The following is a 21,804-nucleotide window of genomic DNA, read 5'->3' as shown; positions in this document are numbered from 1 at the left end:
TCGCGATGAGGACACGCATGGCAATGAGCTTCCCTGCAGCGGATCAGAAATCATTTGGTTACAAAAACATTTGTTGCAGCAACAGTTCAGGTGGCTTGTCTGAGACACAGAGGTGCTGGATGTGCAGGTCTCGGTTGTGAGGCCAGTTGGATGCTGCATTCTGTGACACGGCTTTGGAGACAGCTTATAAAAAATCTATTCGATTCTAGCGCAACAGTTTGGGTTTACTTTCCTGATGGGTCAGACTGTCAAATGCATGTTCCCTTCAAAATCTAAAGCAGTGTGCTGTATGATGAAACTGCACATTTTAGAGTGGCTTTTTACAGCCCATGACACACCATTAATCAAAAGCCTGCCCTTTCGAACTGTTCATGACAGCAGCACAAGTGTATACCAGTGCAAGCAAGATACATTATACAGTATTATTCCAAGATCCTTTAGAAGTTGAGCATTGAAATCGTTTTGTTTTTGTTGAAATTAAGAAAAATGTAACATATTGTGGAGTGTTTTTTGTTGCATTAACCCTTTCGGGGACAGCGGTTACTACAGTGGACAGTGTATTGTGTTATCAGGTTAGATGGTGCATGAAAGGGTTGATATAATATTCAGGCGTCCTCACTTTAGGTATTTTGGGCAAACCGATGGGTACGCCAGCAGCCGACTCTTCTGACCCCCTCTTCAAGCTCAGACGCCGAGCCACATACAGAACGTCTCTGCAAAGCTAGCATGGAGACGATCCACCTGAGCATGGCCTCGGTTCTATGGATCCACACTCGTACTATATAACCATGGCTAAGGTAAGGCATCAGTCATCGGTAACACATGTCACACTGCTGGTCCACACTGCTGCTATACACACACACACACACACACACACACACACACACACACACACACACACACACACACACACACACACACTGTATCTGATACATTTTTGTGCCTAATTATAATACATATGATGTATGATATTAACCGGAAAAGGACCTCCAGTAACGTGACAGTTTTGATAATATATGATCCTGGCCTCAAGGCGCTGACACTTTATTAAGGCTTCTAACAGTTTCAAACAGCTTAGAAACATCTGTGTGACTCAAGATCAAAGTAAATAACTATACTTTGTTGAATGTCTCCAATCCATTTCAAATAATGAATTTAAACTCATAATCTTGAGTGCGTCATATTTTTACATTTGAGAAGCTAGTTCTGGAACCAACTCGTCAGTGATGCAGAGAAATAAATCACAGAATATAAATTCAAAAATAATAAATAAAAACTACCAACTCTATCGAGAAGTCTGCCAAATCAGCACGGATTTAACATATTAAATACAAAAAAAAGTAAAACATGACTCATGTAACACTAATTCTACATTTCTTAGAAATACAACTTCAAAATGTACAAATAAATGAGTAGAATTAAAGACTGTAGGCTAGATTGTAGTTTCAAGTTTCATGTCAGACTCCCAACAGCAGAGAAATAAAGTGCATCAAGTGTTTTGCTGCGTCGACTTCAAATCAATTTGTGAATGAGACTCCCTCCCTTATTTCATGTTCAGTGTTTCAGGTGGAAGCGGGGCTCTCAGTCTTCCAAGGAACCCAACAAGGACTCCACTGAGGTCCTGGTGATCTGATGCAACACAGTTGCACCTCCTTCCACCTCCTCTGTCTCCTCCTTGTTTCCTGAATCACCTACCCCGGTGTCACTCGGACGGTTAGCGTCAGTTTCGGAGTCTTTGGCATCAGCCTCCTCGTCTTTGGTCACGCAGACATCACCAGTTGAACTAAGATCCTATATATATATATATATATATAAAGAGAGAGAGAGAGAGAGAGAGAGGGAGAGAGAGAGATGTAAATTTCAACATACAGTTAACCCCTGCATATTTTCAGTTCGGTGTTGGATTTGCAGATTTTTGAACAACCTAACTCACCTACTCGCTGTGTCTGTGCTCAAGACAAAGCCATGTCTAATATACACATTTTGCATAATTCATATTTGCATCTTGTGGAATCCTTGAGTCAAGCAACTATGTCGAGTTGAGAGAAGGAGTTTTATTTAATCGGGCCAAGGCCTGACCTTATCGAAAAAAAGGATTTGTGACATTTTTTGTGGCCATTACAAAACCTTATTGTGGATTTTTGCTACTTGCAGAAGGGCTCGGTCCATGTGCTCCGTGAATAGTGGGTGCTGACTGTGAACAAATTCGACATCGAACTTCCACAAGCATGAGCTAAGTTAATTATGGTAAGAGAAGGCAAGTACACTTATATAATGCTTTGCTCACACTATACCAGGGGCCCCCAACCTTTTTCGCCCCACGGACCAGTTTATGTCAGACAATATTTTCAGGGACCGGCATTTAAGGTGTGGCGGAAATAATACAACAAAATAATATGGTATGAGCTGCATGAAAACTGTGGCGTTTTCGAAATATAATAATAAACACAAGGAGCGTCTAATCTGGCCGCAACACTCCGATCGCTATGGCAATGTTTAATGCCTTCAAAATACGATACAACGCAAATTCAAAGTGCATGAAAATGAGGACTCACCACAGCACCAGACGGTCCCATCTCGTGGTAATAGGAGACAATGACACCTCAAGTGTGTGGTTTATGTCCAATCTACTTCGTAATTTTGTTTTCGTCGCCGTTGCTGCAGAACCCCCCCGCCTCACACAGGTAGGATGTCGGAAATAGCAACAGTGCTATTGTGGCGATCTCAGAGTATTCAGCCATAACTTTAATCCAGTTGTCTCGAACGTACTTTTAAGGCCGCCGTCATTTGCGATCTCCAGCGGTTTTCTTTACTCATTTTGCGAGCTCCCGCGTTTTGTTTTGAAGTAATCGGTCACGTGATGGAGAAGCGTGGCTTGACGTGTGTCAAGTGTAACACAGACGGATGTAACGGAGAATCCGGTAGTTTTTCAAAATAAAACATCTTTCGTATTCCGAAATAAATAAAACGGAATTAAGGCAAGTTCTTTCTGTGCGGCCCGGTACCAAATGCCCGGCGGACCGGTACCGGTCCGCGGACCGGCAGTTGGGGACCCCTGCACTATACCACTTCTCTCTACTTGCATCAAGGAAGACTGATACAATGCCGTGAAAAAGACCTTAACTGAGGCGACGGAGGCCTGCAGTTAATTTTTTCCTGGGTTTCTTAGTGACCTCCAATATGAGTCGTCACTGTATTCTTTGGGGTAATTTTTACAGACAGGCTGTTCACCAATGTTCCATGTTTTCTCCACTGCGGTTCATTGGAGTTCGACAGCTTTGGGAATGGCTTTGTAAATCTTTCCAGACTGTAAAATTTTTCTGACCTTATTCCTCATCTGAATTTCTTTGTATTGTGGTATTTTGTTGCAGTTTTTGGAGACCTTTTGGGTGACTTCATTTTGTCAGAAAGATTCTATTTTAGTGATTTCTTGACTGAACAGGATTGCACGTTATCGGCTTTGAGTGTGGTCAGTGAAAATGACTCATCTTTCCAAAAACTATGATTACCCACACTATATTCATCATTTAACAAGGGAGACAAGTAATTTTTGACACGGTCGGGTAGCTTTCTGAATTGGCCCGCCCCCTTAAATAAAATCACAATTTAAAAAACGGCATTTTATGTTTCCTTTGGTTATTGGTGTCTGATATTTACATCTGATTGATGATGTTAAACATTAAAGTGGGGAAACTGTGGAAAAAAATGAATTTAAGAAGAGGTCAAATACTTTTCAACTGTACTGTATGTTTCTCATTATTTTGCTACTGGGCTGTGGCAGTTAGTAGACGACTGTGACATCAAGAAAAGAAAAGTTGCAAGTCATACCTCTAGCATGGAGGCGAGTCGTTGCTGTGAAACAAAGCAGATTTGTTCAGTCTGTCTAATTGGATAGTGAGATTAGCTTCACCTGCTGTCTTGGAATTAGCATTTAGACTGTACTGGGTCACATTCCTTTTGAGGTAGACTTGAACCCCTTGGTCATGCTCACAAACAGCACGGTTATATTCACATAGCAGACCCTGAGGCAAATCATTTTGGACTTCAATCGAACTTGCTGTTCCTGCCTGCTCCCTGTCTAGGGATGGATCAGCACACAAATTAAAAAGTGATGAAGTGCTGGCTCCACGAGTTTAAAAGCCAGCATTTTAAGGGACTTCTATGCATTTCGCAGTTTTTTTGTTTGAAACATGCTGCAGGCATGTTATTAAGACACCTGGGATGCATGATGTCTCCTTTAAAGGATCAGAGAGTAAGAGACAGTAGTGTAATTTTCCTGGTAGGTCACCTTTATTTTGGTGCTCCGCTGTTTTTGTCCATATAAACCCACTTGGGTACAAATACAAAACATGTTGCGAAAAATGTTACAACAGGAGGCAATGATCTAATTCATGCTGGTCTGTACTCTGCAACAATGAGAAGACTTTCCTTTTAAAAAATGTTCACCTGTATATATTGAACTTAAATGTTAACTTATGAATACGGTTTTGATCACAGGTGTCAAACTCAAAGCCCAGGGCCAGATCTGCATTTTCTTGTTACCAAATCCCTCATTATATTAACTTTAACAATAAACCGTTATTCTTGACTTCTTTATATGGTTTCAGTCATAACGGCCCTCCAAGGGAAACGGGAACTAAAATGTGGCCCGTGACAAAAATGTGTTTGACACCCCTGTCATAGATGATATTGTATTTGAGACGCGTGTTTTTGTTTATTCTCTATTTAAATGTCCAGTGTGTCCTGACCTTTGGTGAGGCTCTTTCTTGCTGCAACGACGCGCCTTCTTCTTGAGAACCTCGAATGTGATTCTTCTCCTCGTCCTCCACATCATCATCATCTTCTCCGGCTGAAGTATTAGTGGTTCCTTGATCCTCCAAATGTGTAGATTCTTCAAGATCTTGATTTGGAGAGTCCACTGTGCAATCATCCTCCTCTGCATCCACTCCATCTTTACTTCTTTCAGTGCTCTCTCCTCCATCTGCCTGGGTGCTCTCGCCCTTCTCTTCATTATATTTTGTTCCAACACCTTCTTTGCCTGTCTTGGTGTCATCTTCAATATCCTCGTCCCTTTCTCCTTCCATGTTATCAATTGTTTTGTCAGCCTTCTCTGGTGTTTCTTCCCTTGTGCACTCTTTCTCAACACTGGTCTGTGAGTCCCGGGCTTCCCTGTTCCCTGTTTCTTCATCATATTCACCTTCATGGCCCTCATGTTTCACCTCTTCAATGGGATCCTCCTCATCCTCATCAGGAACTGTCTCCTCAGTTTTGAACTCGTCGCTTGATTCGTTGTCCTCCTCTTCCTCCTGTACAACCTCTAAACTCCTTACTTCCTCTTCTACGACAACACTGCCATTGCCCCTATCACTAAGCTGTGGCGCAGATGTAGGGACAGGTGCTGGGGTCTTCCTGAGTTGAAGAATTTTAAGGAGATCAAACTCCATCATCACAGGAGCTTCAGCTGCTGCCGGGTTCATTTTGAGAGGCCGTGTTGCCATTTTTTTGCGAACGCAAGCATCACAGGGACAGTATTCGTCATCACTTCGTTGGTCGCTGAACGCGGCTGTCATCTCGCTATCGCTGAAGGAATCGGCAGTTTTGACAGACTGGTTCTTCATGACCTGACAATTAAACAATACAATACCACATCAACCAGTTCAGAAGATGAATATATGGCTACTGGCAACAGCAACCACTTGCATTATCTAATGTTGCAATAATGCAAAACCTTTCTGATAGGATCAATAAAAAAACAAAAAAAAAAACAAGTATGACTACAGCAGAATTTACAATTTATAATTATCTGTTGCGATTATATAGGCGATTGAGTATAATATATATGAGACACGGATGTGGTCTTACCAACAGGTAGCAGAGCAGATATATACTTTTTTTGTATGTTGGCCACATGGTAATCTGAAAATCTGCTTCATACAGTGAGTTTGATTTGCATTAATGGAAAGTTGAATTTTGTTGGATTTACCTTGAGCATCCGTCGTCGTTTCTCCGTCATGGTGGAATCCCTGGATAGATTTGCTCCCTTTGGAGGCCGTGGTGACTTCCCGCGTCGACCAGATCGACTGTGGATCTTACTCATTTCCCGTTTAATGCTGCTCTGGATTCGTTGGCTAACCTCATCCCTCAGCTCTGCGATCATCGTGTCCAAGGTGCGGCTGTCATCAAGATCCCAACGGACTTTAAACTCTGCCATGGCATCAATGTAGTGGTTCATGAATTCCTTCTCCAGCTTCTGAAGAAGGTGCAAGACCCATACTGGATCGGGATCTTGGGATGGTTTATTTGACAATGATGTTTGCAAAACAGTTGGTGGTGTGGTTGTGCTGGAGTTGGAGCTATTATTGGCAGAGCTTTTGTCAAATGATGACGGGTTTGCATCTTTCAGACTTTGCAGAATTGCGGGGACTTCACTTTGGTTCTCGCTCTGCCAAGGTTGTTCTACCTCAGCCTTAATTTCTAGGGTGTGTGGTTCTATTCTCTCCTCTGAAACCCTCTCCTCAGCCTCATCATCATGTGAAGACTCTTTGGGGAGGGTTTCATCTCCTACTTGATTGTCTTGGTCCTTTCCCGAGCCACCAGATCCACTGCTCATGCCTACCCCTGATGAGGACCTTGGTGGGGTCGCTTGTTCGATACCAGTGTCCTTGGGCTCAATGTCCCTAGGTTCAGTGAGCCAAAGGGATTGGAGAATGGCTATAATGTCACTGTACTGGGGGTTTCTGTCCTCATGTTTGTTGCAGCTCTGACTTCTGACAGGCTCAATTAGCTGAAGCTGGGCCAAACAGTCCAGGAGGCCCCTGGCTGATGTGCTGAGTCTGCGGCCATAAACTGGAGACACCTGTGAAGCACAAGAAGTTCTGAGAATGTATATTACTTCTTGTATTTGCTTGTTGCATAAACAGAAAAATGCGCGATACACTCCAGACAAAATCATATTTTGTTTTATGTATCCTACTGTACCTCAGGCAAGCTTCTACATCGTCCCAGAGAGGAGCTGAGAAGAACCTTCATCACTGCAGCTGAAGAGCGCCAGTCCTTGGGTAATGCCTTTCCACTAATCCATGCAGAGTTGAGCTGGTGAGACGCTTTTACTGCACCGACACCTGTCGCCAGATCCGAATTTTCTTCTTCATTCACTGCAGCACATCCTTCTTCTTCTTTCTGGTCACCCCCAACTTCTTTCTCCATCTTGTCTGACTTATCTTCCTCATGATGTTCTTCCTTAGACTCTGTTACTTCTGCTTCAGCTTTAACCATCACTTCCTTACCATGCACATCCTCAATGAGCTCATCAAGAGCGATCATGTTGCTGTTAGAAGGAATGCTGCGCAACCAATCACTGACCACTTCACTGGGGGATGCATTGGGTAGACAAGCAGGGGTCACTTCTACCCCCTCACCCTGATCCTTCTGATGCCTTTTGTTTTTCTCTAAATGCTGTTTGCTGCTGGCTTTGCTTGCTTTACTTGACTGCTGACAGTGTTGATGTGCGGCCTGAGTGCCCTTGAGAAGGTCAGCAGCAGACACGGTGCTTTCACCATGTGTCTCTTTAGTGCAAGCTCTGGAGTTGCTATGCCTTGAGGACCTGACTGAGATGCCTTTCTTTGTAGAACTCGATGTTTTGACAGATTGGATGCTGCCACCGTCAGATGCTTCGACAGTGCCTTCTCCTTTACTCTGCTTCGAGCCATTTACATTTGCATCAGCTGCCAAGTCACATGCGAGGGAACAGAGTCCACTGGAGTGTGCATTAGCTGCCTTGTTGATGAGGCTTTTGTCTTTTTCTTTGGCTCTACTTGCTGACTTTTTGGAGCTACTCTTGTCAGAATCAACAGTTGTCACATCTCCATCAGGTTGTTGAGCAAGCTTAGAATTTTTAACATTGGCACTAACTGATGACAGCGAAGATGAGGTCCTTTTGTCAGTGATTCTTTTAGTGTTGGAGCTTGAGGCTGGGCTGGCACAAATATTTTCCTTTGGGTGGTTGTCAACATCCCCATCAGGTTCAGGTGCATCAATGGTAGGAATATCGACTGCTCTGGGACTCTCATTGACTTTGGAATTTTGAGACGATATTGACTGGACATTTGGAGTTGCTGCCCTCACACCATTGTTGTGATTGGCAGCGTGAAATGAAATGCAGGACTTGCAGCTGTCTGTGTCACACATTTCCTGATCATCTGGCAACCCAAGAGACACTGACCCAGATGAATGTTGACTGAGTTGATCTGTGCCTCTTGAGTCCTCCACTTCATTTAGTTCCATTTTGTCTTGCTGTTTCATTGCTTCATTTTCCTCCCCCGCCTCCTTTTTCTTCTGCCTCGCCTCCGCCTCTTCAAATGCTGAAGCTACGACACATTGGCATTTAAAACTTCCAGATTTGGAAGAAGCTATATCATTAGAACTGCCAGGTGATGCAGCTCGAACTTTCTGCAAATGGGACCGGGATGAGCGTATTCGCTTTGGTGACAACATTTGACCATAAGAGTGTTCAGAGGTTTTACTTTGGGAATTTCTTTCTTCCACCTCTTCACCGTCAACAGTTTTTGGTGCTGGCTCTCTTACATCACTTAACTCATCTACCCCTTGTGGAGTTTCAATGGTGACCACATTTGGTTTTTGGGATGTTGATTTTAGAGTCTTGGTAGAAACTGACTTCTGAGAGGGAGATGGGCTCAATGAAGATTTTGACTTTATAGATATGGGGCTGGTTCCCCGCTCTTTATCCTCATTTGACCTATTTCCATTCACTTCAATCGAGGAAACATCGGATTCCTTTAGATTGGGAGAATCTGCGGTGCAGTTTGAGACACAGGTTGCACAACAAGAGGTTGTTGATTTTGCAGACAAAGCATTGGACGCACTTTCTTCAGCTGTATGACAGTCTTGCTTGTTGCCTTCAATGTCTGGATTTTCCAGGCACATATCTGTTTCTTCCTCCGTTTCATTTGGTTCGATCGCCACTGTCTCATCTATTGCCCACTGACTGTTGGTGGACTTGTGGCATGATATTTTGGACTTTCCTGAAATATTTGACTTTGATGATGTAGTTGAGAGGACACTATTGGATCTGTCTTCCGTGCCAGAGTTGATAGAAACATTGGAATTTACAGAAGGATGGCTACAAGATCGACTGTCTTCCAAAGTTGCATTGTCAGAGATACAAGATTTTGCGTCTTGTTTGTACAAGGTTCCTCCCTCTGCTCTCTCTGTTGTTGTGACACTGGAACCTTCAACGGTGCCATTCAAGTTGGACTTGTGAGACTTGTTGGACTGACCTGACATAGCACTGGAGCTTCTCTTTATGTTATTTTCACTTGTGGCACTAGTACAAACAGATTTCTGTGTTGTGTTGGATTTGTGGCTTAAAGTCGAGCTGACTCTTTCTTGCTTTCTTGTTGGCTCAGGACTGGACATCCTAGAAATGGCACTGGATGTTTCACTTTTCAGGACATCGGCGATGGCAGATGTCTGTCCTGTGAGATTGGATTTATTGGATTGGGTAGACAAAGCATCATCGTTCATACAGTCATTTGTACTCTCTTGGTTTTGGATAGGTGAATGCGGGTTTGAATGGGCTTGAGCAGTGTGACATGATCTCCCTGAAGCTCTACTACTGCGATTGGAGGTGACTGCCCATTTGTAGCCCCCACAGTGAGGACACACACTTGACATCCGAGACAGGCCTGAGATGCCAGATGAAGCTTTAACAATGCTTATTATCTCTTCACTCTCGTGTGCTTGGTTCACAACTTTGGTGGAGATACAAGAAGCTCTACTTACATTTGAGCTGAATCTGAGAGTTTGATCTTTCATCTCAGATACACACATACATGAGGTGGCAGCAGATGCTGTTCCATTTGCTTGATTCTTCTGGTCGTCTGGCTCGTTGAGCTCACTCGAGAGGTTGATTGGCTGATTGTTGTTCAATGGAGCTTTCGGGGATGGCCCAGTTCTGTGGGAGCATTGTGAAGCGCTCGGTGGCAGGTCATCATCAACATCTTGGTCTTCTTTTAATGACTGCAGTACATGCGATGAGCTGCTGACTCTGGACAGTGGTTGACCCACCTCTTCTTCCATCGGCTTATCCACAACCGACCTCTCGCTAGGAGATCGTGCATTGCCATTCAGGGTGACCACTTCACTGCGACTGGAGCACCTACTCATCATACACACCTCTAAGTTAGTGTCTTCAATTTCCCCCATGTCTAATCTACGCTCTACTTGTTCCACGACACAGGTTTCCTCTTGGACAAGTTGGCTATGCTCTGAATCCGAACCTCTTCCACAGTTGGAGAGTTTTGCCTGGCAACGCACCACTCTCATCGAGTTACAAGATGACGAAGAGCCAGAGGAATGTGTGTGTCTTACTGTAGTGTGGGTTTGGCTCGACATATATGGGGGTGGGACAGGTGGCTGCTTATGACTGTGTATTGGATTTTCCCATAGGTTGTACTGCTGTTCTTGCATTTGGTAGCAGCAGTGGCACTGGCTCACTTGCAATGCATGACTGGAGTAGTCCATATAATCTGTGTCAACAGTTGCACAATCAGAGTAGCTTTCGGATTGACAGTTTTGTAAGTACGGGGGGTGGGCATGGCTTGGAGGGCAGTAGTCACTTGTCAAAGAGTGCGATTTTCCAATCTCTGTGGACCACTGCAAGGTCTCATCATTGCGCAGGCGAAAACGCACCCTCATCTCCACAGAGAGACTGCCATCCTTGTTGACTAGGACACGCTTTTCAATATCATCATTCACAATAGCCGGTCTCTGTTGCGAGTGTGCTCTTATACCGTTGCCAAAGGACTTCTCTGAGGACAAAGACAATCGAGTGGAGCGGGTAGATGAATCAGAACGAGGGTGTATGATGCTCTTTTTTGTTTCCAGACCAAAGTTAACTGAAATCAGAGTGAAAAATCAAACAGGAATTAGCTCTTTGTTGTAGATTTATGGGTCTTCACATACTGTATGTGTCAATGACTGATAGCCTACCACTTTTCCTGCTTTCCTGTCCCTCACTGCACTCACTGGCTCTGGACTGAGCTCCATGCGGGGGTGATCTTGCTTCTCGAATACCAGGGGATCGAGCCCCATTTCCAGGAGTCCTGGGACCAAGCCCGGGAGACTTGTTGCTCAAACCTGGCAGTTTTTCCTCTGAGCTCTTCCGCAGGATCTTCATCAGCAAGGGACTGAGGGCCTCTCTGCCGACACACACCAAAACTCCAGGGCAGGTGATCAGACTTTGAACGTTGTCAACCTAGGGACACATACAGTTTTTAGTCTACTCCAAAATTTAAATCATTAGTTAAAATGCAACTTCTGTTTGTCTACATGCACAGTTATACAAAATAAATTTACATGTGGCGATTCTGGGTGACTTTGCCTTTAGTTAATGCTGTTTATCATTTTCTCCATTTATAATGTATCAACCTGGATAATTTTATCAAAAGGCAGGACGTGGTCATCTAAGGAACTAATTAATGAGTGCTGTTCAAGTATGAAAGTAAAAATAATTTCTCACCCTGCGTCCCTCTGCACTATAAATTTTTCGGACATGGAACTGCATCACCTCAGACACCTCCTCAAGAAAGGCCCTCATACTTCGGATTGAACTCCTGTTCAGGACCACACTCCTCCGCATCCCTGGCTCGGTGTTTTTAATCAGAAGGATCCGTCGATGTCTGTGAGGTAGAAGGCCAGATGAGGACGTGGGCAAGGTTTCTGGTTGAGCGGTTTTGCGGCCGTGATGGTGCCAAATGCTTCGGGCTTTATTGGCATGCTCCATGTTGATTGGTTTTGGCTGGCGCCGGTCAGAGCAGAGGTAACAGCCCCCATCCTGGAGGTCCTCCAGATGTTTGATAACGTGTGTGCCGCGGGGGGTGGTCACAGTCCGCACACCAAATGGAAGGGGCATCTACACAGAGATAAAATATGTATTCATGTTGGCTCGAGCAGTTATCACCACTTCTGTGAAGTCAGTTATTACCACTTGTTAGCAGGACTTAACAAAAAACACTTTTATGAAACTTTATGAAGCGGTGGGCAGTGGAGGTCTGCACTCTCGTTATCGGTTGGTCCTTCCGGAAGGTTGAAATAGACTCAGCAGTACTCAATCCATGGTGAAATAAATAAAAGTGAAAAAAAGGTAATGTTTTGCATAACTAATGCCGCTGCTTTGGAACAAAGGTAATCCTGTGGTCCGCGTTTTGATACCTGCCACTCGTCCTACTAACCTTTTGTGAAAGGTCATCCAGCAGGGCATCAAAGCATTTGAAGCTGCGCTTGTGGATGGCCATCCTGACACCACCAAACTGGCTGTCCCCACTTCTGTAGAAGGTGATCCTCTTAGCTGGCGTAGCTGTCTCCACAGAGGCAAGGCGCGAGCTGGAAGGTGGTCGAGGCCTGGGTCCTGACACATGATTAGACTTGTGCGGAGGGTGCCAAGTCCCTTCTTGGACAGTCTGCATGCTGTACTCTCACACACACCTGAGGGTTGTAATAAAGAGCAACAGTGAATGCAGTGCTAGATTTTGAGATATATTTCAGTCACATTTCCTCTTTGCATATAATCATGTCATTTATCTGGTTGGTTGACTGAGGAGGATTCAGCTCAGAACATCCGCTAATCAGACGTATTGTCAAACAGCATAAGAGGTTTTACGTGTGTCATTTGGCCATGACAAATACTCAGTGCTTTTCCCTATTTTCAATACTGAATATAATGTCTAACACAAAGCTACAACTACTCATGAATGTGTATTTGCCCATGTGCAATGAATGGCACACCTTTTTTGGTCAACTAACTGAGACAGTGTCAGAACTGATCACAGCATTTTGATCCACTTGCACAATATAATGAATTCTAAGTTCGTGCCTTTATTTAAAAAATGCTTAATTTAGATTGACATTTTAATGAGGTATTCATTTAACAATACAGTATATTTATTATAATAGGTGTAGTTTTGCACTGTCATAATTGTGATATCTTAAGAGCGTATTAGCCACCTTAGTTAGCTACATGACAAAAACAAAACACAAGACAAGACTATCAGCAGAATGCCCGACAGTTATACAGGGTGTTCCAAAAGTCTTGGGCACATTTTGACATTGAATATCTCAGAAACTATGAAGGATATAAAAACGCATCTGGTAAATTCAGAAATCTTGAAATCTCAATTTTTACATGGAATGTTCAAAGATGTTCAATGTGAGCACCGTTGGTCACACGACACACATCAAGCCGATAGTCAAATTCTTGCCAAACGCGTCCCAGCATTGCATTGTCAATGGTTACAACAGCTTCTGTTATTTGTGCCTTCAGCTCATCCACGTCTCTTGAAATAGGGGGCACATAGACCAATCCTTTCACAAATCCCCACAACAAGAAATCGCATGGTGTGTTCCCTACTGGCTCTTCTGATCGATTTACGGGGGCTCGGCTGGAAAGCAGTTCGAACTTATTCAATCACATCTTCTGAAGTTGAGGGGCGTCCCGTTCTTTTAGCTGGGCATAAGTAACCATCCGTTATGAATTTACCATGCCATCTCACTATGGGCTTCCTCTCTGGTGGCTCCTTTCCGAATTTTCTGCGAAATGCACGTTGAACAACAGTCTATGATTCAGTTTCTGCAAATTCAAGCACACAAAACGCCTTTTCTGGTTGAGTGAACTTCATTAATGGGTCTGAAAAGAAATTTAAAAAATCAATAGCCTTACAAAAAAACTTCATGTAATTAGCTTTAAAATGGCACAACTTTTATCTTACTACCTTTCATAGTTAAGGAGATATGGGGACTTCAAATGTGCCCAAGACTTTTGGAACACCCTTTATAACTTCAAACTCCAACCACATTAATAAACATATTGTAAAATGAAAACAATCAAAACAAAACTATGAGAGGTTTTGACATGACTCGGTGCATTATTGATGTTAATTCCTTGGTTGAGATAAGAGGGCAAACAATTTCTCTTGGCTGCAGACAACCTCAACGTGACACTCCGCATTTTAATCCCTTCTAACAACCTTACATCTAGTGTTTGGTCCTGCGCATCTACACGTCTGCGCATGCGTCGAGCTAAAAAGGGCGAAGCCTCCGTGTCGGTGCGCATATCGCTCGGAGAAAAAGAGGGGGAAAAAAAAATCACTTACTTTACTGTCAAAACACAGGAGATTGAAAAAAATAAAATAAAAAATGTCCATGTTCCTTGCCCAAAAGACGAGTACATAAGCAACATCAATAAGGTAATATAAAATAACACAAATATCATAAAACGATATTGCCAGCAATGATATCATATCCAACAGTTGTCCTATTGAGCAAAAGTTTGCCCAATGTAGTTTGGGCAACACCACTGAACTAAAAGCAATAGTCAGTTCTCAATGACAAATAATAAAACACAATGAAAACACCAGCAGCCTCTATTTTTAAAGGGAAATGCACAGTTAAAGTTTTAATGTTTTAAGTAGCCAGTTGTTTTTATTTTAGTCATACAAACCAAATTCATGAGGCACATTTGAAACTTTCCACCTTGCTTTGCTTGTTAATAGAACTGCCTTATATAAGAAGGTGCGCGGTGAAAGTGAAGATGATGAAATCGAAATTCTCCAAACCACCTGAAGTAGAACCCGAGGTATTTCCCTCGTTTCCACATCATTCAACAAAACATTTTGCCAAAACAAAAATAGTCACAGCTATTTATAGCACAACCCTCACTTGGAGAAAAATGTATGAAAAATGCACAGATGTTGTTCAAAAACAATACTAGCTTGTAGCCACATATTTACACACACCAGCCCACATAGTGTCGACAATTGTTTATTTATTAGAAACATAAATCCTTAAATCTTACCAGAATAGAACAATTTAGAATCATTTCAGTTTTCACTAACTGTAGTTACTTGTTATGCATTTCACACACATTTTGCACAAATATACCAATAATAATAATAATAATAATAATAATAACAATAAGAAGAAGAAGAAGAAATAGCACTCACATTTTTAGGAAACATGGTCCAAAGACAATCTGAAAATGCCATAGGGGAACGGTCTTCGAAAAGTTTGACTGGTTGAGTCAGACAGAAAGTTTTAACATGTTTTTGTTCAAGCTACTGTGTGTCTGCACTTTGAGTCTTGAACTGAGATGCTTCTTCAGCTCCTACATTAAAATGGCAGTCACTAATCGGGAACATGGAGGAGGGAGGAGGAGGAGGATAGAGAGAGGGTAGAGGAAGAGGCAAGCTAATGATAGAAAGCAAAGCCTTCTTAAGAACCTGTGTGTGGACGGAAGAGGGAGGTTGCTATGGTGAGGACAGACAAGATTGTGGAGAGACAAGTGACACTCCCATGTGACAGGATGTGATGCACAAAACGTGCTATTTTAAACGCATCTTTGAAAGTTTCTTTCATTTTAACACATACTGCTCAGCAGAAATGCCTCCCCACCGCCCCCTTGGAAAAATACGATTTTTCGCTGCTTCTCAGTGAACACAAAGACAATTTTTTGACTTTTGATAACAAATGACTTAAATTTAGCTACATGCATTTGTTAGAAAAAGCCCTTTTTTTGTGTGCATATTGACAAATCTTATTTGCAATCAGTGGCCCACATTTGTACTTTGAAGAAAAGAAAGACTTTTTCTCACTTAACATTTTGTTGTCTACTTATTTATGCTGAGCAAAGTTTAACGAGCAACTCGCTTGCACATAATTAGACCTGGGCTGCTTCAATAATGTATTGCTACGACTGGTTATGTGAAACAAGGGATAAGAGCTAGAGCGAGGGGTCACCAACACGTTGGCACCATGTCGCCTGCAAGGACCACATGAGTCGCTCGGGGCCTGTTCTAAAAATAGCACAACTTGCAAGTGAGCTGTGTCAATGATACTTTTTTTTTCTGCTGTAATTTTTTTTTCCAAAATTACACTTGCATTTATATAGATTTTAAAATGACAAGGGCTTAAAAAATAAAAATAAATATGTTTCATATACGTAAAGTTAAGGTGAACTCTTCCTAGTTTGAAGGTCAGTGTTGTGTGCACGACAAAGCCTACGTTTGTGGCGAGAAAGCTAGCGGGCAGTGAAGTTGGTGCGCGGAGTGCATTATATTACCCCAAAACGTGGCAATACACAAGACAGAAAACGTATCATTTTCAAAGTGATTGGGAGGAAGAATTCTTTTTTCTACCATCAAAGAAGGCTGAGTATTTTTCATTTGTGGGGCAACTGTGGCGACAGTGAAGTGGTACAATGTGGAGCGGCGCTTCACTTTGCGTCATCAAATTTACAACGCTAACTACCCCCCACGGAAGCATTCCTTGTTTAGAGAAGGTCCGCAAGCTGAAGGCAGCTTTCGATCAGCAGCAGTCTTTTTTTTACGAAGCCGGCGAAAAAGTCCTGAAAAGCAACCAAAGCCTCATTTGGAGCGACACATTTTCTGATAAAGAAGAAAAAGAGGTTTTGGTGCCTTGTTGACACAGAAAAGTAGAGTGGCATGTACACATCAGCTACGAAGGTCACGAGCCTGTTTGGTTCAACCTGTGTGAGTCTGCATTTTCGAATCTGAACTTCATCAAAAACAAACACAGAGCACGCCTCACTAATGCACATTTGGAAGATTGACTCAGACAAGAGTGACCATGTCAAGTTACACACTTGACTATGATACGCTGGTAAACTACACACAATGCCGGTCTTCACACTAAAAAAGAAACAATGTTGTCAGTGGCAACATAGCAGTGTCATGGAAAAGGTGAATTAAAATGTGACAAAATAGGGTTGAATTTGGGGCTGCAAACCATCAGCTAATCACCTGGTTGAATCGATGATCATTTCGTTGTTGATTGGTTTTGTGTGACGTGTAAATTGCACTGTTTTCTATAGATAAAAATAAAGTATTAAATATCTCATCTGTAGCGCCTCGATCTCACAGTGCAGAGGTCGGGAGTTCGATCCCGGCTCTGGCCTCTCTGTGTGGAGTTTGCATGTTGTCCCCGGGCCTGCGTGGGATTTCTCCGGGTACTCCGGTTTCCTCCAACACTCCAAAAACATTCAAGGCAGGCTGATTGAACACTCTAAATTGTCCATAGATGTGACTGTGAGTGCGGATGGTTGTTCGTCTCTGTGTGCCCTGCGATCCGGTTCAGGGTGTCCCCCGCCGACTGCCCAAAGACGGCAGGGATAGGATCCAGCACTCCCCGCGACCGTTGTGAGGATAAAGCGGATCGGAAAATGGATGGATGGATACCTCATCTGTTACCCTCTCAACCATTTCCTTGCACAGCTCCTCACTTTCATAAGGCAAAAACAAGTTATGACTGATCATTGTATTTATACGGCAGTAATGTCAACCAGTTCACAAAATTGTTCTCTCTCTCTCTCTCTCTCTCTCTCTCTATATATATATATATCTATATATCTATATATATATATATATATATATATAGATATATATATATATATTTTTTTATATATAGGAGGGGAAGCTCAATTTCGGCCTACATCATAAAATGTGTCCGTTTATTTATACATGAATTCTACTCTCTGTTCCTTTTCAAGAAAATGATCTGTGACCCTGTCATATCAACAAAGCGTCTTTTCCAGGGTCTGAACTGTGGTGATATAAATCAGTCTGCTGACACAAGCAACTACAATAAAACACACCAGAAATAAAATATTAATCTGTCGCTAGTCGTTTTCAAGAAAGAGAGTGTCGCTAAAATGATTAGAAGAAGTCTCCAGTTCAACTCAGAACAGAATGAGAATTGAAAAATGGTCCCACGGACGCCTCCACCAAAAGATCGGTGATTGGCTCATTTTGCTGTCAATCAAAAAGAGATTCAGCCTCAGACACATCATCCAATCATCGTGCAGAAAAGCTGAGCGTCCGGGTCAGCCGATACATGCCCACCATAGACTCCCAGAGACGCTAAGCGTCCAAATAGGCGGGACAAAAAACAGCATTTATCCAATGACTCGTCTCCTTTCAATGCATTGGGACTCCTCTCTCGACGTCCAGCGTCCGCGCTGTAGACGCTGAGCGTCCACACAGTTTAAAGCACAGTGAAACTGCGGGAATGAATGAGAAGAGAGTCGCATCGTAACCAGTAATAATGTTAATGCATAGGTTTTTGTTCCGGGTGAAGGAAATTCCTTTTCATAGAATTCCGGGAATGGGAATATTTACTGTATATATACATACACACACACACACACACACACACACACACACACACACACACATACTGCTGCCCTTCACCTTTCTCGGTACCCATGAAGTCACTCTTGGTTTCAGAAAGGTTGGTGACCCCTGAGCTGGACCCTTCGATAGACCCAAACACCATCTTTTCAGTGACATCTCTTCTTATTTCAGCAAGTCGATGAGAAGCCACATATTGTACATTTTACAACAGCGTAGCTTCGTCGTAAAAGTGTGTGAGTACAACACCGGCATACCAGCAGTGTTCTCATTGACAATGGTTGGCGCCTTATTAGAGCACAAAATATGACTGGAGACTGTTCATCAAGCAAGAATGAGAAAAAATTCCAAAGACAAAGATTCAATAATGAGTGCCCTCAGTTCGCACACACTTTTTGAATGTTGTTAAAAGGACATTGTGAATGTATGTAAAAGTAAACAGAAAGACGTATGCAATGGATGTGTGTGAATGGACAAACCGATTCCACCAACAATTGTATGTGCCCATGATTGTACAAAAGCTTTTCATGATGTCAACTGTCGAGAGAAGGTATCTCAAAAGTGAATACACCCCCCAAATTTCAGCAATCACGTTGTCATACATTCTCAAGGGACAAACACTGCAGAAATATAACCTGGATATAACTTGCGGTTGTAAGTGTACAACTTGTACGGCAATACCATCCCCAGAAAATGCATCAACACAGTCATTCTCGTCTCAATAAACACAGTAGCTGGGAACTCAAGTGACTCCACCACATAGTTAGGGGCACCGGCAGCGATTTGAGACCCTGTGATTCGTCATCAATTTTCTCCCACTTATGGCGCCCCTGCTCATTGCAAACATGTCCAGAACTACAGCCTTGAATCTGCATCCACTCCGGTGGATTTTAGTGCTTGATTCAGTTTTGGACATACTTGGTCAGTTCATCACCTCCACCTTCAATTTCTGGTAATGGGCTGCTTGAGTTCAATAAACTGCTCACAGGCTATCTTATAAGACACTTGAAAAGGACAACAACCATGGAGACCAATTTAATGGGGTCTAGCACTAACAGGCTGATCTCCAGATCCTGCACCTTCTGCTGCAATGTTGGCAGCACTTGTGCATGTTTTCGAAGCATTCGCGCTACGGTGCAGACAACAAGGACCCAACTTCTTTTAGAATGACCTTAGAAGTGTTCTGTATTTCAGTTTCAAGCTTCAAATAGCGAGAGGCAATAATTGTGCAAATCACTAATTCTATTTCTGAAACCCTCCAAGAGTTCTTGGTGAACGTCTCGGGACCAGAATAAGACAATAGTACCCAAGGCAGGAGATTATCAGTTCTTATCCCTGATAAACACATTTGTATGTTTGACCTGATGAATAGGACAAGTGGCACTCACATGAGTTTCCAGATATTCATGACAATAATGGCGGTGTGTTAAATTGCTTTCATTGGACAACAAATCAATGCTGCATACTAGCTTTACACCGACTACTGGCATTATATCCAATTTAATTTCTACAGTATTGTCCCCTGTGAAAACCAAATATAAGGGTATCCTCACTTTTGTGAGACACTGTAGATAGAGAGATGGATAGAGAGAGAGAGAGAGAGAGAGAGAGAGAGAGAGAGAGAGAGAGAGAGAGAGAGAGAATTACATGCAACTACATTCAAGAGATAATGACACTCCCTGACTTGGTTTGCCATTATAATGATGTGGTTAAAAAGTAATTATTGTAGTTAACGTGGTCAATGCCATCGTGGTCATGAATAAAGCAAATGAGATTAAACGCTACTTCTCTTCCCTCCGTCAGCCCTTTATCCCTTATAATAAGTGCGACTGACCTTTCTCAACTGATTGTTTTGGCTTTCCCTATAGTTTCTTGAGAAATTCAAATACATAAGCTTTTTCTTACCCACGTGGACGCATCCCGAATAAAAAGATCAATTGTGCATTAAAAAAATTCAAGCGCGACCATGAAGCAAAGACGAATCGTGCATTCTCTCTCGCGTCTGAAGATCCGATAAGGGGAGAACCTCAGATTGTCAATACAGAGTAATGCCGGAAGCGCATCAATCTAGCCCTCCAAAATAAAATAGCATACTCACGACTAAATTGCTTTCAAAGGAAGGAAGAGACCATACGATAAAACCTTCCTAGTCAGGGATTTAAATTATGTCATACGCATAGTCATTATTGACCCACTTAGGCATTATTCATTAAAGCTAAGTGAAGGTACATTTTCTTAAAAGGTCAATAATAATAATTGTTATTCCATCGTTGTTGTATAACTATCAGAAAGTAGATCATGGGGGGTTGATAAAAGTGGGTAGGATTCATGTAGTCAAAAGAGGATTAGACTTGTAACACCATCTGTGACCCTCAGGCAACAGCAGTCTGCTGGTCTCATAGTGGCTAACCAGCTCAGGGCACAACCACGACTTGGGGATTGGTTCCCCCAAACAAATGCCATGCCCGCTCAGTTCAAATCTGTGCAAGCTTTCTGCTCCCTATTGAGCAGTTTATGTGCTGACTGTCTGTGATGGTGGGACTCTAGAAACAGCCACAAAATCATGTATTATTTAAAAAACTATATGATAGTTTTCTCAGTCGCTTTGGTACATTTCTCTGATCAGAACTGAAATTTGCAAAATAAGTGCATTTCTCAAAATAATTCATACAAATAGCAAAACATCATAGTTCCCGTGAAAAAGCAATTTTCTTTTTAAAAATCCTTAGCACATCGCTGAAAAGTAAATATTTGTGTCACAGCACGGAACATGTCAGTGCCACTCGAATGGCAAGTCTTTGGGTCATTGTAAATCAGTCAAATTGTTTAGTCATGTTATAACAGTGGACTCTTAGAGGCATGTTCTGATGTAACTTGTAGCTTAGGTTTTGATGACAAATTCAGTATTCTGAATTAAAAGTTACAACTTTGGAAGATTGGCTGTAAAAGACTGGGCAAGATTCACATTTTACTTTTGCTGTTTCCACTGTATGCGGCCCGGTGGTCGACTAGTTCGCACGTTCGCCTCACAGTACAGACGTCATGGGTTCGATTCCAAGTCCTGGCCTTCCTGTGTGGAGTTTGCATGTTCTTCCTGTGCCTGCGTGGGTTTTCTCCGGGTACTCCGGTTTCCCCCACATTCCAAAACTATGCATGGCAGGTTAATAGAACATTCTAAATCAGGGGTGTCAAACTCTTTTTTGTAGTGGGCAACATTTTAGTTCCGGTTTCCCTCAGTGGGCCATTATGACTATGTGAATGTCGTGAAACCGTTGAAATGTTTGATCACCTCCACATATTACATATACAGTGCACAACAAATTGGTGGATAACTAGTTTTGAAATCAAAAGTCAAGAATAATGGTTAGTTCAGCCAAGGCTTCCATTATGTAAGGGAATGATAATTTAATTTAACAATGATATTTCGATGTAATGATGGATTACACATGGCATTTTTAAATTTTGGTTCAGACTTTAGCAAGCATCATGGAAAAGTTGACATGCTCGATTTGCTCTCGCGGCCATACAATATGATATGGCGGGCCAGATCTGGCCCCCGGGCCTTGAGTTTGACACCTGCTCTAAA

General features: G+C 42.5%; 1 protein-coding gene across 2 annotated transcripts; it reads right to left on the bottom strand.

Annotated features, from left to right (window-relative positions):
- Positions 1 to 1,028: 1,028 nt before the first annotated feature.
- rp1l1a (rp1 like 1a) lies at positions 1,029 to 20,224 on the bottom strand. 2 transcript variants are annotated; one of them, XM_019868396.1, is made up of 8 exons: positions 20,124 to 20,224; positions 12,252 to 12,504; positions 11,540 to 11,932; positions 11,011 to 11,275; positions 6,979 to 10,916; positions 5,984 to 6,856; positions 4,749 to 5,621; positions 1,029 to 1,791 (listed from the first exon to the last, which is right to left on the bottom strand). In XM_019868396.1, exons 2-8 carry the CDS (start codon positions 12,483 to 12,485, stop codon positions 1,582 to 1,584), a joined length of 6,786 nt encoding a protein of 2,261 aa, XP_019723955.1. In that variant the 5' UTR covers positions 12,486 to 12,504; positions 20,124 to 20,224; the 3' UTR covers positions 1,029 to 1,581. The 2 variants fall into 2 exon arrangements, with proteins under 2 accessions (XP_019723955.1, XP_019723954.1); XM_019868395.1 differs by lacking the exon at positions 20,124 to 20,224 and adding an exon at positions 15,018 to 15,179.
- Positions 20,225 to 21,804: the final 1,580 nt, after the last annotated feature.

The sequence above is a fragment of the Hippocampus comes genome, unplaced genomic scaffold, assembly GCF_001891065.2.
Source record: "Hippocampus comes isolate QL1 unplaced genomic scaffold, H_comes_QL1_v1.1 scaffold41, whole genome shotgun sequence".
In the NCBI taxonomy this organism is placed as follows: Eukaryota; Metazoa; Chordata; class Actinopteri; order Syngnathiformes; family Syngnathidae; genus Hippocampus; species Hippocampus comes.
This window is presented reverse-complemented; position numbering and strand designations above follow the sequence as displayed.

Excerpts from the sequence above, each read along its gene's own strand:
- rp1l1a (XM_019868396.1), bottom strand. The coding sequence starts at position 12,485 with ATGCAGACTGTCCAAGAAGGGACTTGGCACCCTCCGCACAAGTCTAAT. Across the intron at positions 11,276-11,539 it reads ATAGTGCAGAGGGACGCAGG|GTTGACAACGTTCAAAGTCT; the intron begins GTGAGAAATTAT and ends ATGTGTCCCTAG. Across the intron at positions 1,792-4,748 it reads AAGAAAGAGCCTCACCAAAG|GATCTTAGTTCAACTGGTGA; the intron begins GTCAGGACACAC and ends ATATATATATAG.